General features: G+C 41.9%; 1 protein-coding gene across 1 annotated transcript in view; it reads left to right on the top strand.

Annotated features, from left to right (window-relative positions):
* LOC135030801 (N-acyl-aromatic-L-amino acid amidohydrolase (carboxylate-forming)-like) overlaps positions 1-14,963 on the top strand; it is a 106,525-nt gene that overhangs the window by 35,165 nt on the left and 56,397 nt on the right. The window contains exons 3-4 of the mRNA XM_063953963.1: positions 8,306-8,495; positions 14,565-14,664. Coding sequence (XP_063810033.1) covers positions 8,306-8,495; positions 14,565-14,664 — 290 coding nt within the window. The remainder of the gene's footprint in view (positions 1-8,305; positions 8,496-14,564; positions 14,665-14,963) is intronic.

Below are 14,963 nucleotides of genomic sequence, written 5' to 3'. Positions count from 1 at the left end.
TAATGTTAAATGAATGAATATAGCTTATCAATTGTCATTAATTAATTATTGATTAGTAATTGTCATCTATCAGGGAATGAATTGTATATTAACATTTCTGAAATAATTTTTATAATATACAGTAGGTTTAGTAGTGTCATATAAATATGGGCCACTAGATGGCACTGATATAGGATTATTATATGAATGACAACACGGGTGTGTGAAAAATGTTGATATAAATGCGTAAGGTCTAATTACAAAATGGTTTATTGTTTATAGTTTATATGGTTGGATATACTGATAATTGCCAGCTAGGATATTATATATTTTTTAATAATAGAACTTATTTTATGACTGGTTATATATGTCCTGTCAGGACACTTCCTGAGTAATGTTAACTAAAATGAGGCTTGAATTTTATGGCTGTCAGTTGCACATATTTAGATAGTGTGTTTATAAATGAGGCTTAAATGGAGAGTACATTGCACATACATAATATGCTCTGTATAAGCACTTCCTGATCAAGGGAAACCAAAAGGAGGCTTGGATTGTAAGCCCGCTGGCTGCACATGCCCAGTTGGTGCGATTGGAAATGAGGCTTGAACCGCGAGCGCACTGCGCATGCACGAACCGGGAAGTCCGGTATTTAAGGATCTAAGGCATGGGTGGGCAATTATTTCAGCTGGGGGGCCGCTTAACACTTCCAGCGAATATTCGAGGGCCACACACAAAATATCTTGTATATACAAGATCTATCACAAAAATGCTGTTAGATTTTTATAAAAAAATATTTTATTATACAAAGCAAACAGAATAAGAAAATGAACACTGATACAATATAGAAAACAGTAAATGTCTAGGTAGGAGTGCAAGGAACAGAAATGGAGGAAGAGGAGGAGAAGACAGAAAGAAGACAGAAAACAAGAGAGAGAAAAAAATAACAAACACTCAAGCCTTCGTACAATCAAGTGGAGTGTCCGTTTAAAAAAAAAAAAGACTAACAATCAAAAGTGGAATTAACAATTACATAAAAGAGTCAGTGAGATGATTGAAACCTCTGATGCGCATTAACCAGAGAAGCGAAGTAAGGCATCATCTCTGTTGTCACAATCCGAAGCACAGCTGCAAGGTGCTCATCATTCATGGAAGATCTGTGTTTTGACTTGTTAAATTTCATCACAGAAAATGCCTGCTCGCATATGTAGGTTGAACCAAATAGCACAAGCATCTTCCGCGCATGAGCCTTGATCTTTGGAAAGTTTTGACCATTGAGAGAGGCATTAAACCGTGGAAGAGGTTCTGATTTGAATTGCTCTTTAAGCAAAGCATCACACTGCAGGTCAATAAGCTCAAGTTGAAGATCACAAGGAGCATTGTCGACATCAAATGTGAAAGGTGAGGAGACCAAAGATAAATCTTTTTCTATTGTTTTGAAATCATTGAATCTCCGTGAAAACTCCCCATGTAAATCGAGTACTGATGATGCATATTTTTCCAGATTTTCATCTGAAACAGCAACTTGATGCAAAGTGCAGAAATGAGTGAACTGCTTGTTCCTTAAATGACGGGAGAAAAGCAGCAATTTGGTCATAAATGACTTCACGCTGAAATGCAGATCATGAGCAAAAAGCCCCTTCCCTTGCAATCTTAGATTTAATTCATTCATGTGGCCCATAACATCAACAGCAAATGCGAAATCAGATAGCCAATCCTTATTTTTCAGCTGGGGAAAATCGGGTTCTTTTCCTTTCATGTTTAGAAACACCCCAATCTGCTCTCTCAGCTCCCACACTCTTTTCAAAACATTCCCCAAGCTAAGCCATCTCACATTGGTATGATACAGGATATCTGTGTGCTCAGCTTCAGTCTCCTCTAGCAGAGCTACAAATTGTCTGTGATTTAATCCTCTTGCTCGAATGTAGTTAACCACTTTTGTAACTGTGTCCACAACGTTGCTTAATTTTAAAACACTTTTACAAAGGACCTCTTGATGTATGATGCAATGTAGAAAGACAATTTTGAGATCTGGATTCTTTTCACTGACTTGGTCTTGAATTCTTTTTAGCAATCCAATATTTTTTCCTGTTAGATTGGGGCTTCCGTCAGTTGTCACACCAGCCAATTTTTCCCACTCCACTCCAAGTTTGGACACACACTGATTTACAGCCTCCAATAAATCCTTTCCAGTTGTTGTATCTTTCATGGACTGCATTGATGCCAGTTCTTCTGTAATATCAAAATTTTCATTGATACCTCGAATGAAAATCATCAACTGGGCTGTGTCTTTGACATCACAACTTTCATCCAGTGCTAACGCAAAATATGACATATTGTTGACTTTCTTTTTTAATTGCAGTTCCATATTCTCAGATATGTCCTCGATGCGCCTCACAACAGTTCGCCGTGACAAGCTAATATTTTCAAACATTTTTTTCTTGTCTGGGCACAATATTGCAGCAGAGTCAACCATACATTCCTTTATAAATTCTCCTTCAGTGAACGGCTTACTGTTCTTGGCGATTTTGTGTGCTATTAAATAGCTCACCTTTGTAACTCCATCCTGTGCAGATGACAATTTTGTGAAAAATGTTTGCTCTTTTTGGATTCGAGCAACCATCTCATTGGCTTTCTCCAATTTGTCTTCAGCAGATACATTTTTATACTTCAAAGCATGCTTTGTCTCGAAATGGCGATTTAAATTATATTCTTTGAATACTGCCACGGATTCCTTACAAACTAAGCACACTGCTTTTTCACCAAAGAGGAAAGAAAAAAATTTAAAAGTCCATTCTTTGTTGAATTTTCTGCATTCACCGTCTATCTTTCTTTTCTTTGTGAAACTCATTTCTTAGTCTGTTGATTTTAAATCAAAATCAAAATTTAGGCAATAAATATAAACAAGACTCACACAGTGGTGCGCATTACTGACATCTGTATGATGTTTTTATGTTCTCTGATGTTTGTATGGCTTTCCTCCCACACCACAAAAATATACTGGGAGGTGTTGCGGAATTCATACTGTAAGCGTCAAAAGGGAGGGGACTGATATGAATGACAAATATTTGTAGGAGTAAGTCCTTGGCTGTGCAGAGACTGCACAAAGTAGATTTTTGCAGCTCTGCGTACACATACGATCGCACACTTGCACAGACGAATTTACACTCCCCCTGGGGGCGGCGACTACCCGAACGCAGGACAGCAAAATTAGCAGCACAGTGATCAAGTCTGCATCAGCCCCTTAATCAGCAGTTGCAGCAAAATGCAAATGCAACCAACTTAAAATAAGACCCGTTATAGGGCCCAAGTCAGACACGATCACTGCTGTGCATTTTTGCACAGCAGACGATCTGGTTTGAACTGTGCATACACTGCAATGTGCAGGCACGTCAGTCTGCAGCGCCGGGATGGTGCGAACAAAGCGATCGCACAGGCGATCGCAAGCCGAATGACAGGAAGAGGACGTTTGTGGATGGCAATTGACCGCTTTAGAGGAGTGTCCGGAAAAACGCAGGAGGCACCAGGCATTTCGAGGGAGGGTTTCTGACGTCAGCTCCGGCCCCGATCATCGCAGCGGCTGAGTAAGTCCTGGGCTGCGCAGAGACTGCACAAAGTAGATTTTTGCAGCTTTGTGTACACATACGATCGAACACTTGCACAGACGAATTTACACTCCCCCTGGGGGCGGCGACTACCCGAACGCAGGACAGCAAAATTAGCAGCACAGTGATCAAGTCTGCATCAGCCCCTTAATCAGCAGTTGCAGCAAAATGCAAATGCAACCAACTTAAAATAAGACCCGTTATAGGGCCCAAGTCAGACACGATCACTGCTGTGCATTTTTGCACAGCAGATGATCGGGTTTGAACTGTGCATACACTGCAATGTGCAGTCACGTCAGTCTGCAGCGCCGGGATGGTGCGAACAAAGCGATCGCACAGGCGATCGCAAGCCGATTGACAGGAAGAGGACGTTTGTGGATGGCAATTGACCGTTTTAGAGGAGAGTCCGGAAAAACGCAGGAGGCACCAGGCATTTCGAGGGAGGGTTTCTGACGTCAGCTCCGGCCCCGATCATCGCAGCGGCTGAGTAAGTCCTGGGCTGCGCAGAGACTGCACAAATTTCTGTTTGTGTAGCTCTCTTGCACATGCGATCGCACCCCTGCACAGCGATTACCCCCTCCCCCTGTAGGCGGCGACTACCTGATCGCAGCAGTGCAAAAATCGCCTGCTAGCGATCAGGTCTGAATAAGGCCCATAGTTATGTATATAACTATAAAAACATAGTATATATAACTATAAAAACACACACCACAATACAATATACATTACGTAGAATACATATTTTTTTTTACAGGCACATTACATATGTCCAAAAAACACATTAATCCAGTAATAAATAAAAAAAAACACGGGGCTGAAAACAAACAGCACCCTGTGTAATGCTGCAGCCTCTACCCCCCCCCCCTCTCCCCTGGACCCATATAGCAATCTAGCCTCCCCTCTCTCCTGAACCTATATGGCAGTCCCTACCCCCCTTTCCCCACCCTCCCCTAAACCTATATAGCAGTCCTTACCCTCCCCCCCCTCCCCTAAACCCATATAACCGTTTTTAACTCCCCTCCCCTGAACTTATATGGCAGCTTTATCCAGGACAGGGGGTTTACCTATTTGTCAGTGGCAGACGATCCCCACTGTCTGATGATCCGCGCTGCTGCCGCCGCTTCTCCTCACTGGCCGCCGCTTCTTCTCCCCGCTGGCCTCCGCTTGTGCTCCCCACTGGCCGCTTCTGCTCCGAGTCCCCACTGTAGTGCCCGCCCAGCGCCGCCCCCCGTGCCGCCCAGCGCCGCCCAGCGCATGATAGAGGAAATCCCGGTCAGCTGACCCTGTGACGTGACCGGGATTTCCTCAGCGGCGCCGCGTCTGAGAGCAGTGTAATGACAAGCGGCCTGTCGGGCCTCTTGTCATTGCACTCTGGTAGGGCACAGCGGGCCAGGCAGGATCGGTCCGCGGGCCGCATCCGGCCCGCGGGCCGCATGTTGCCCACCCCTAATCTAAGGTGACAGACAGACATATTGGACACTGATGAAGCTGCTGAAATGGACCCTGAGGCGGAGAAACGCGTTTGTGGGACAGCAGAAGGCATTGTGAGTTAGGAGAATAATCCCCACCATTTGCAGCAATTGTATGTGTGGCTCATAACCCCTATTACCGGGCCTATTTGTATCCTATTTGCATCCTATTTGTACCGGCCGGTGAACTGTTATATCCTTGCCCCAGTGCACAGGGGATGGAGTTTTACCATTTCAACTATTAGGCTATCTTCTGGCTTATGGGCTGCTAGCCTTTGCAGCTATAAAGGAAAAGGTTTATGCTGAGTGCTACTGCTAAGTGTACTCTAATCCTGGCTGAACGCATTATGTGTGGCAATACACCTTACTAACTTTGCTTCATATCCCCTCAAAAGGGATCGTTGAATGGCTGCACGCCTTGTGTATGGCAATACATCATACTAACTCTGCTTCATATCCTCTCAAAGGAATCAATGCATGCTTAATCAATTAAGTGCTTATTAACCCATTATGCTACATATCTGGACATTTTATTTACTGTTTTTCACTAATCCAATTCTGCTACACATTTGGATATTCTTTTTATTTTTCTGATTGCAGTATTAGGGGATTTTGTGCATGCTTAGATAACAGTGCACTACTAACGCATGAAAAAGTGCATTCAATATCATCAGTTTGAGTGGAAGCCTCATTAGGACTGAGTTATTCAGCTTATACTAAACAGCTTGTGTTAATGTGCTCTAATGGTATTAGTGGTGACACTTGAAGGGTGACCAGTTGATATATAAATTTTATGGTGATGTATTAATCATTTTATAATTGTGATACTGGCCGGTATCTATATGTTTGTATTTGTATTTGTTGTGATATTTGTATATAAAAAGTATAAAACCAAAGTGAGAAGCGCTGTCTCAATTTGTTTGTATTGACTTCTCTGTAGCAGTTGCAAATTGTATGTCCTATAATAGTGCCCTAGTTAATTTTCTGAACCATAGTAGAGCCTTATTTAATGTTATGCCCCATAGTAGTGCCCTAGTTCCTTTTATGAATCGCAGTAGTGCTTAAGTTCACCCTATGTCACGTTGTAGAGCTGCCAGTACACATTATGCCGCACAGTACCCCCAATTCACATTATTATATATAGTGCTCCCTGTTCATAGTGTGCCTCATTACAGTGCCCCGGTTCATATTATATAACCTTAAAATGCCCATCAGTTAATTTTATACCACATTAGAGTGAACAAGTCCAGGGGCATACCTAGATATATTGCAGGCCCCAAGGAAAAAGTTTGAAAGGACCCCTACTTACCACCCAATGGTGAAAAATGTATATAACACATGTTTCTTTGACAGGGAAGGTGGGCTCTGGTCCCCATAGTAGCTGCACTGCCTGCACCTGTGGTAGCTACACCCTTGTGCTGAGTGTAAATGTCAGTGTATATATGATTGTAAATGTTGATTAAGCAGTACTGTACCACTTCTCTTGTGCAGTACACTGGGTACAGTTCTGTATATAGTAGCTCTCCGTCTCTGCTTCAGGCCTTTCTATGCTACAATCTATGATTAAAGGGTGCACCCACCCAAATATCTGATATTGGCAACCAGTATTTGCACAGAGGTGCCTATATTTCTTAAAAAGATAGTGATTTGATTTAGCTCTTAAATTGGACAGTGATATAAAGTATTTAAAAGAACACATTGGGCCATGAGCTGCATGCAAGTCCATTCTGTGGATGGATCTCATGATGTTTAGCAACTAGGCATGCGCTGGAGCCAAGCATAAAAAGCTTTCAGCAGCTATGGGTGATTCACACGCATCCCATCTGCAACTCCCATTGCAGCTTAGTGGGCACAACTGGGTGTTCACAGGTAAGATAGGTAAATGGGCAATGGGTGTGTCTTGGGCATATATACAGAATTGAGGGCTAGTCAGAGACGAGCATAAGAAGAGATCCAGAGGGATCTCCCGTACCAAGGAGAGGGCTGGAGCAGTGATAACAATGACGGCTACTGTTTCCAGCAGATGGATGAGGGCAGTGCAGTGGTATAGATGGGCAGAAATGTGAATACACGCAGATATTTACCTTTACTTCCAAGCACCCAATGTGGCTGCAGATATGGGCAAATTATGCGCAACTTGGAATCAGGCCCATTATAGATTACCTATATTAGCATAAAAACTGTATATAGTTAATGCTCAATTTAATACAACATTATGATAATTGTGTAATGTTTTTGGAGATATAACCCAATTTAAGTACAGGTATCCCTTCTGAAGAGTAGGCTAGAAGGCATGTTTAGGTGTTGGGGTGGTAAGTGCAAACCAGGGTTGAGTGGGTATGAGTGGTATAGGGTGGGGAGGAAGGGTGGTCCTAAGAAAAAAGGGAGGATGAACAAGTTTGCGTGTAAGTAATTATTTTGCTTTATGATGTAGGGTCTTAATTATATATGTGTTACACAGAATGTGATGAGTCGGTGGTAAGGAATATATAGTAGGTTTTTATTGAGTCACAATGCTCAGTAAATACTAATTAGAAAACTATATGCCAGAAAAAATAATGAAACTAAAATATAAAGTTTACAATTGACATTCAGAAATCCAATGTAGAAGCATGAAAAAGAAACCCATCAGGTGTGTCATGCAGACTACCCTTTTGCTGTATACTGTAGTTACAGGTTGAGTATCCCTTATCCAAAATTCATAATCACACATTTTTGGTTCCCCTACTGAGATAATGACACATATATATATATATATATATATATATATACTGTATATATTATATATCTATATAATATATCTACCATGCCTTGTAAGTAATTGCCCCTTTAGCCACTTAACTGCCTGGTCAAATCACATGCAACCGCGCCACCTCGCTGTGTCCCCCAGTTTTTGGCGAGGAAATCCGTTCTGCAGATGTGCATAACATAAAATTAAAATATTTAAAAAAACTTTTTAAACTATAATTTAAATAAAAATATAATAAAATAAAATGATATGAATGGTTTTGAAGGAAAAAAATTGTCTGTTAAGTGGTTATGAAAACGTCTGAGACTGGCCGGCATCCCGCACCTCCGGTGATCTCGGACCCTATTACAGCCCGCCGTGTGTATTTACTTTTGTGAAATTCTTGTAACAGAGCAAAAACACAGTCAAATCATGCTAAAAAAATGCCCTGTTTTCTCACAGTACTAACACATGTATGTAAGTAATAGGTCATCATCTTTATATACTCTTTCCACGTTTCCATTCAGCTCACCAGTAGCTGAAAGTGATCCATATGAGGTGAAAAGGGCAAGAGAAATTTATCAGAAATATGGAAATGGATCATCCTCTATGGATTTTGTTTTTGACTTACACAATACCACTTCCAACATGGGAGCCACACTGCTGCGCTGTTCAAGGGATGATGTCTTGTCACTGCACTTAGCAAACTACTTACAGGTGAGCACAGAGCCGGGGTACGGCTGGGGCAGAGCAGTTCATGTGGAGAATAAGGTCTAGACCAGAGAATGTTTATATTATCATTTGTTAACATTATGTAAAGAGAGAACTATTCTCAGCTCAGACAAATTTTGAAAATAAATATATTTCTTTGTCAGAGCCGGCCATAGGCATAGGCAAACTAGGCAATTGCCTAGGGCATTTGATATGCCTAGGGGTATCCGCAGCTTCTGCTGATTAAAATGATATGCGGCATGCCTATATTCTGTGTGTAGCATTTCTTATGCAGATACAGCCACAGTCTCACACAGTATATAGGCATGCTACATATAATTTTAATCAGCAGAAGCTGCTTATGCATCCTGGCCACATAGCAATGCAAATAAGATAATTTTTTTATTTAATAACATGCGGCATATGTGTAACAGGGTACTACTGTATGTGTGTCATTATGTGTATAGGGGCACTAATAATGTGCAGCAAATGTGTAGGGGGCACTATGTGTGTCATGATGTGTATAAGGGCATTAATAATATGCGGCATATATGTAAGGGACATTATGTGTAAAAGGACATTAATAAAGGTCGTCATAATGTGTAAGGCGCATTATGTTTATAAGGACATTATTAATGTGTAAGGGGCATTAAAGTGTGGAATTATGTGTATAAATGCATTACTAATGTGTGGCATTATGTGTGTAAGGTGCTCTACTGTGTGGCATAACATATAGAAAGGGCACTACTGTTGTCTAATGTGAATAAAGAGCAATAGGGTATGGTGTAATGTGAATAAGGAGCAATTCAGTGTGATGTAATGTGAATAAGGGGCTCTACTGTGAGGAGTAATGTTTATAAGGTAAAGTAATAGGGATGTAATATGAATTATGGACACTATCGCATGATCAAATGTGAAGAAAGTTGCAGTACTGTGTGGCGTAATTGGAATTGGGGTTACTATTATGTGGCCATGCCCCTTGCCAGCAAAAACACACCCCTTTTTGGGCTGTGCGCCAAATGTGCGAACTGTTCCTATTTAAAATATACGGGGTACAAACACCAAAATAAGGACTGCTATGGGTGAGGGGTGATGGTGCTGGGAAAGAGGTGCAAGGTCAGAGGCGGAACCACCGGGGTTCCTGGGGGGCACCAGCCAAAATCTTGCCTAGGGCATCATATTGGTTAGGGCCGGATCTGTTCTTTTTAAAAATTGCGTAGAAAATTGTCAATATACAGTGCATCTGGAAAGTATTCACAGCACTTCACTTTTTCCACTTTTTGTTATGTTACAGCCTTATTCCAAAATGGAGTAAATTAATTTTTCCCCTCAAAATTCTACACACAATACCCCATAATGACAATGTGAAAACAGTTTTTGGGAGATTTTTGCAAATGTATTCAAAATAAAAAACTAAGAAATCACATGTACATAAGTATTCACAGTCTTTGCTCAATACTTTGTTGATGCACTTTTGGCAGTAATTACAGCCTCAAGTCTTTTTGAATATGATGCCTCAAGCTTGGCACACCTATCTTTGGGCAGTTTCGCCCATTTCTCTTTGCAGCACCACTCAATTTCCATCAGGTTGGATGGGAAGCGTCAGTGCACAGCCATTTTTATAGATGTTCAATCGGATTCAAGTCTGGGCTCTGGCTGGGCCACTCAAGGACATTCACAGAGTTGTCCTGAAGCCACTCCTTTGATATCTTGGCTATGTGCTTAGGGTCATTGTCCTGCTGAAAGATGAACCGTCGCCCCAGTCTGAGGTCAAGAGCGCTCTGGAGCAGGTTTTCATCCAGGATGTCTCTGTACATTGCTGCATTCATCTTTCTCTCTATCCTGACTAGTCTCCCAGTTCCTGCCTCTGAAAAATATCACTACAGCATGATGCTGCCACCACCATGCTTCACTGTAGGGATGGTATTGGCCTGGTGATAAGCGGTGCCTGGTTTCCACCAAACATGATGCCTGGCATTCCCGCCAAAGAGTTCAATCTTTGTCTCATCAGACCAGAGAATTTTGTTTCTCATGGTCTGAGAGTCCTTCAAGTGCATTTTGGCAAACTCCAGGTGGGCTGCCATGTGCTTTTTACTAAGGAGTGGCTTCCGTCTGGCCACTGTACCATACAGGCCTGATTGGTGGATTGGTGCAGAGATGGTTGTCCTTCTGGAAGGGTTCTCCTCTCTCCACAGAGGAATGCTGTAGCTCTGACAGAGTGACCTTCGGGTTCTTGGTCTCCACCCCTGACTAGGGCCCTTTTCCCCCGATCACTCAGTTTAGATGGCCGGCCAGCTCTAGGAAGAGTACTGGTGGTTCTGAACTTCTTCCATTTACGGATGATAGAGGCCACTGTGCTCATTGGGACCTTCAAAGCAGCAGTAATTTTTCTGTACCCTTCCCCAGATTTGTGCCTTGAGACAATTCTGTCTCAGAGGTCTACAGACAATTCCTTTGACTTCATGCTTGGTTTATGCTCAGACATGCACACTGTCAAGTGTGGGACCTTATGTGCCTTTCCAAATCATGTCCAATCGACTGAATTTACCACAGGTGGTCTCCAATTAAGCTGTAGGAACATCTCAAAGATGATCAGTGGAAACAGGATGCAACTGAGCTAAATTTTGAGCTTCATGTCAATGCTGTGAATACTTATGTACATGTGATTTCTTAGTTTTTTATATTTAATAAATTTGCAAAGATCTCAAAAAAACTTTTTCATGTTGTCATTATGGGGTATTGTGTGTAAAATTTTGAGGGAAAAAATTAATTTATTCCATTTTATATTAAGGCTGTAATATATCAAAATGTGGAAAAAGTGAAGCGCTGTGAATACTTTCCGGATGCTCTGTATATACAGTTTATCCTCCAACAGTTGAATGGTGCAACACGCAATCCAAAATAGGTACACTTATACGGTGCCCATGTCGACCTATGTTGACATACACACCCCAAAAAATGTAAAACTTGTGGCGACTTTTTGACTTGTCGGTATTTTGACCTTGTCGGTATTTTAAATGTCGGTATTTAGACCTTTTCGGTATTCTGACCTTGTCTGTACTTTGACCGTTGGTCAATTGTTGTCGGGATTTTGATTGTAGGTATTTCATACTAAACCTATTTAAATGCTGTTCTGTGCGCATTGTACGGCATCTATTCAGAGATTCAGAGATCACTCCCTGCTTTGCAGTGCAAAGCAGTGGTGATCAAATGCTCCCCCCCTCCTTCCCCCCGTGCCTGTGGGACACTGCGGCCCGTGGGTGGGCAGTGGGACAGTGCCAGAATAGCGGGACTGTCCCACTGAAATCGGCATAGTTCGAAGGTATGGTACAGTTGTTGTAACAACACTTGGGTTTGCAAATTGAGAATCAAATCCTGTGGTAACATCCACAAGCAAATGAGGATGTAATCCGTTAAAGAGACCATTTATCCCTATGAGTATTGTAGTGTCTACGCACACGCCCATAAGTGGCAACGCAGGCACGATTGTAAATGTAGTAAAGACATAAATAATGCAAGCTGCCTTACATGTTATCTCTGTATTGCCAGTTCAGCCTGTTATAGTTTTTAAGAAGGTGACAATACTCTACCATCTAGCATTTTAAAATTGGAGCCTGTGGAGTCTATGTATAGGCAATTGATGAAAATTATTTTACGCTTTTTCTAGCATGTCATTTTTAACAAATATTTCTGTATTTCTATACATGTCAGTGCTGGGACAGTCAAGAGGTAACAGGCTGTCTCAGTGAGCACTTACAAGGCGAGACATGGGGCCAAATGTAATAGAGTGAGAGTTTCAAAAAGTGAGACATTTGGTAAGGTTTTGCAGGTTTTTTTTTTTAAAGTGGCAATCATTTACACAGCAAGATCAACCTGATTTTGCAGTGTAAATAATTGCCACTTTAAAAAAAAACCCTGAAAAACCTTTCCAAATCTCTCACTATCGGAAACTCTCACTCTATTAAATTTGGCCCATAATGTCTGTCGCAATGATAAAAGATGTCATTAACAGTAATTCGAAGCGCTGATTCTGAGTATGCGCAGTGCGGCCATCTGACTCCCCTGATGTCTGCTCATACATGGCTGGCGTCAGGGGCATAGCCAGAACTTTGTGGGCCTCAAAACAACATTTTGAAAGGTCCCCTGCACCCTTATACAGACACACCTTATATGCTGCAGTAGTGGAATTGGCACAGGTTGCAGAAGATAGAAATTGCTTGCAGGAATATAATGGGTTTTAACTGCATACAAGTAAACAGAGAATCCACAGTATGCTGTTATGCACTTGTCCTGTGGAGTAGAATGCAGCTGGATATATATGCAGGCTGATATAAAACACTGCAGCAGCCTGAAGCACACTGAAGCTGAAGCACCACAGGTGGGAAGCACTTTAAATGATAGATATTCTCAGCAGAGTAGAAACAAAAATCACATGGAAACTATGGACTTAATTCAGAGTGGTCGTTATAGTGGCACATGCCACAAAGTACTAAAGTGACCGGGTACTGCAGCATAGCACGCAGTCTGGCAGCAGACTGTCAGTGATCAACAGTCTGCTGCCAGCTGGAGGGTGGGAAGAGGCCAGGGATCTCCATCATTGCATAGAGATTTCCTGGCCTCTGCAACCGGTGGCTTGTGCGTCCCCCTGGGTGTGCCACAAGCCGTCCGATGGTGCTGGGGAAGATCCCATACTGCATCCTAGGATGCAGTTCGAATCAGTAATGCAACAGTGGGCGTGATGTCTCCGGCTGTATTACCATATTAGTTCTATTGCTCCTGCTTATATGCAACTCCAACCACATCTGCTTCAGGCCCAATAGGAGGAAAACTAACGCTCTCAGCAATGCAGAAACTTTGGAGCAGAGATAACCCTGTTGCTTGCAGAGAGGAATCCCAGGTAAAGCGACTAGCTGATCTGGCAATGAAGTGGTGAACAGGAAGAGTTTAAATAGACCTAGGAGCGGTTATGCAGCAGTGATGGGATCCCGGCTGTCAAAAGACAATGCTGGAATCCTGACACTGATCAGAATGCCAGTGCTGGCATCCCGAATGGGATCACATTGCCGGCACCGGCATCCCGACAGCCAGGATCCTGATCAACTGACTGCCAGTATGTCGGAGACGGGGGAAAGTGGGGTGTTAAGGTTGGGCACCTCGGGGGAAGGTTAGGGTTAGAATGCAGTAAGAGATGGTTAGGGTTAGGGGGTAAGGGTAAGAGGGGTAGCTTACTTCCCGATCCCTGTTGGGATTCTAAACAGCGGGATGCTGCTGTCGGTATTCTGCATTTCAGCCCCAACCCGTAGTGATCCTGTCGAAAAATGCAGGAACAGGATAGGTGCAGGAGCGATTACATGATGAGAGTCAAGATGGCTGCACCCTTGCTGTGCTGAGCCTAGTTACACAGTCAAACTGGAAACAAAGGCAATGCATGTAAGATGCCATATGAATGAGGTGACTGATCCAGAAGAGCGGAATGTGACATAAAGTTATCAGTTTAATTCAGTCTTTTCAGTTTTTATTGATTCTTGTCGACTATTGAGCTAAAAGACTTGTTTTAATATAAGCATATATTATATACACTATATATCTATATATATTTAATAGTTTATTGTTTTACCTACTGTATTACTGATTTTGATGCAGCTGAAAGACTTTCATCAAGCCTCTGAGTAGATATGGCTGACAAAGACGGATAATTTTATTTTGGGTTAGTGGTCCTTTATTTAAGAATAAAAATATAGTTGTATCTCTTCAATCTATAGATTTCTCAGTCACTTCCATATGAAAGAAAATTCTAAAATATTTTCTATCCTCATATATTATTCATAACTATACAAATATATAAGTTACTGAAATTTTGCTGAATTTAAGATAAGGCAGATGCAACCATTTTTTTCCTGATGTGTTTCTGACGTTTTTGATACAGTAGCTTTGCAAATAGTCTGTTCTAATCAGAAGAGAATGGTTCCTCCATGGAATAAATAGTATGTAACAAGTCTGTGCGGTTGATTCACATAAAACCACTTGAATAGATTATAGCTTGTATTTAAAATAACTTATATGATTCTATTTTAGAGCAGCACTGGGGATCAATCTATGCCATGCTACAACTACCTCGTTGACATACCAGAGAAGCAAAATGTATACCTGCAGAATATAGGAAAACATTCACTGAGTAAGTCCACTACATATATTAAATACTAGCTTATTGGATCCTGCATATACCGGCTGACTTCAGTCCCCGCTCCATCCTCCCCTACTCTGTTTGGCCCAGCACCTTCAGTTCTGACCGCCGCCCTGTCCTGCCACACCTCTGATGCTCTGGGGGTACTTGAGCACCACCAATATTTGCGCTGTGTCCGTTTTGTGTATGCATAGCATTTTGGAGTTATATGGGGAATGTAATGTGAGCATCCCCAATAATTTTAAACAGTTTGCAATCATGAAGGTATATATTAGTGAGATAATGATCAT

This window comes from Pseudophryne corroboree, chromosome 2, assembly GCF_028390025.1.
Source record: "Pseudophryne corroboree isolate aPseCor3 chromosome 2, aPseCor3.hap2, whole genome shotgun sequence".
NCBI lineage: Eukaryota > Metazoa > Chordata > Amphibia > Anura > Myobatrachidae > Pseudophryne > Pseudophryne corroboree.
Note: the sequence above shows the minus strand (reverse complement) of the source record. Positions and strands in the feature narration are given on the sequence as shown.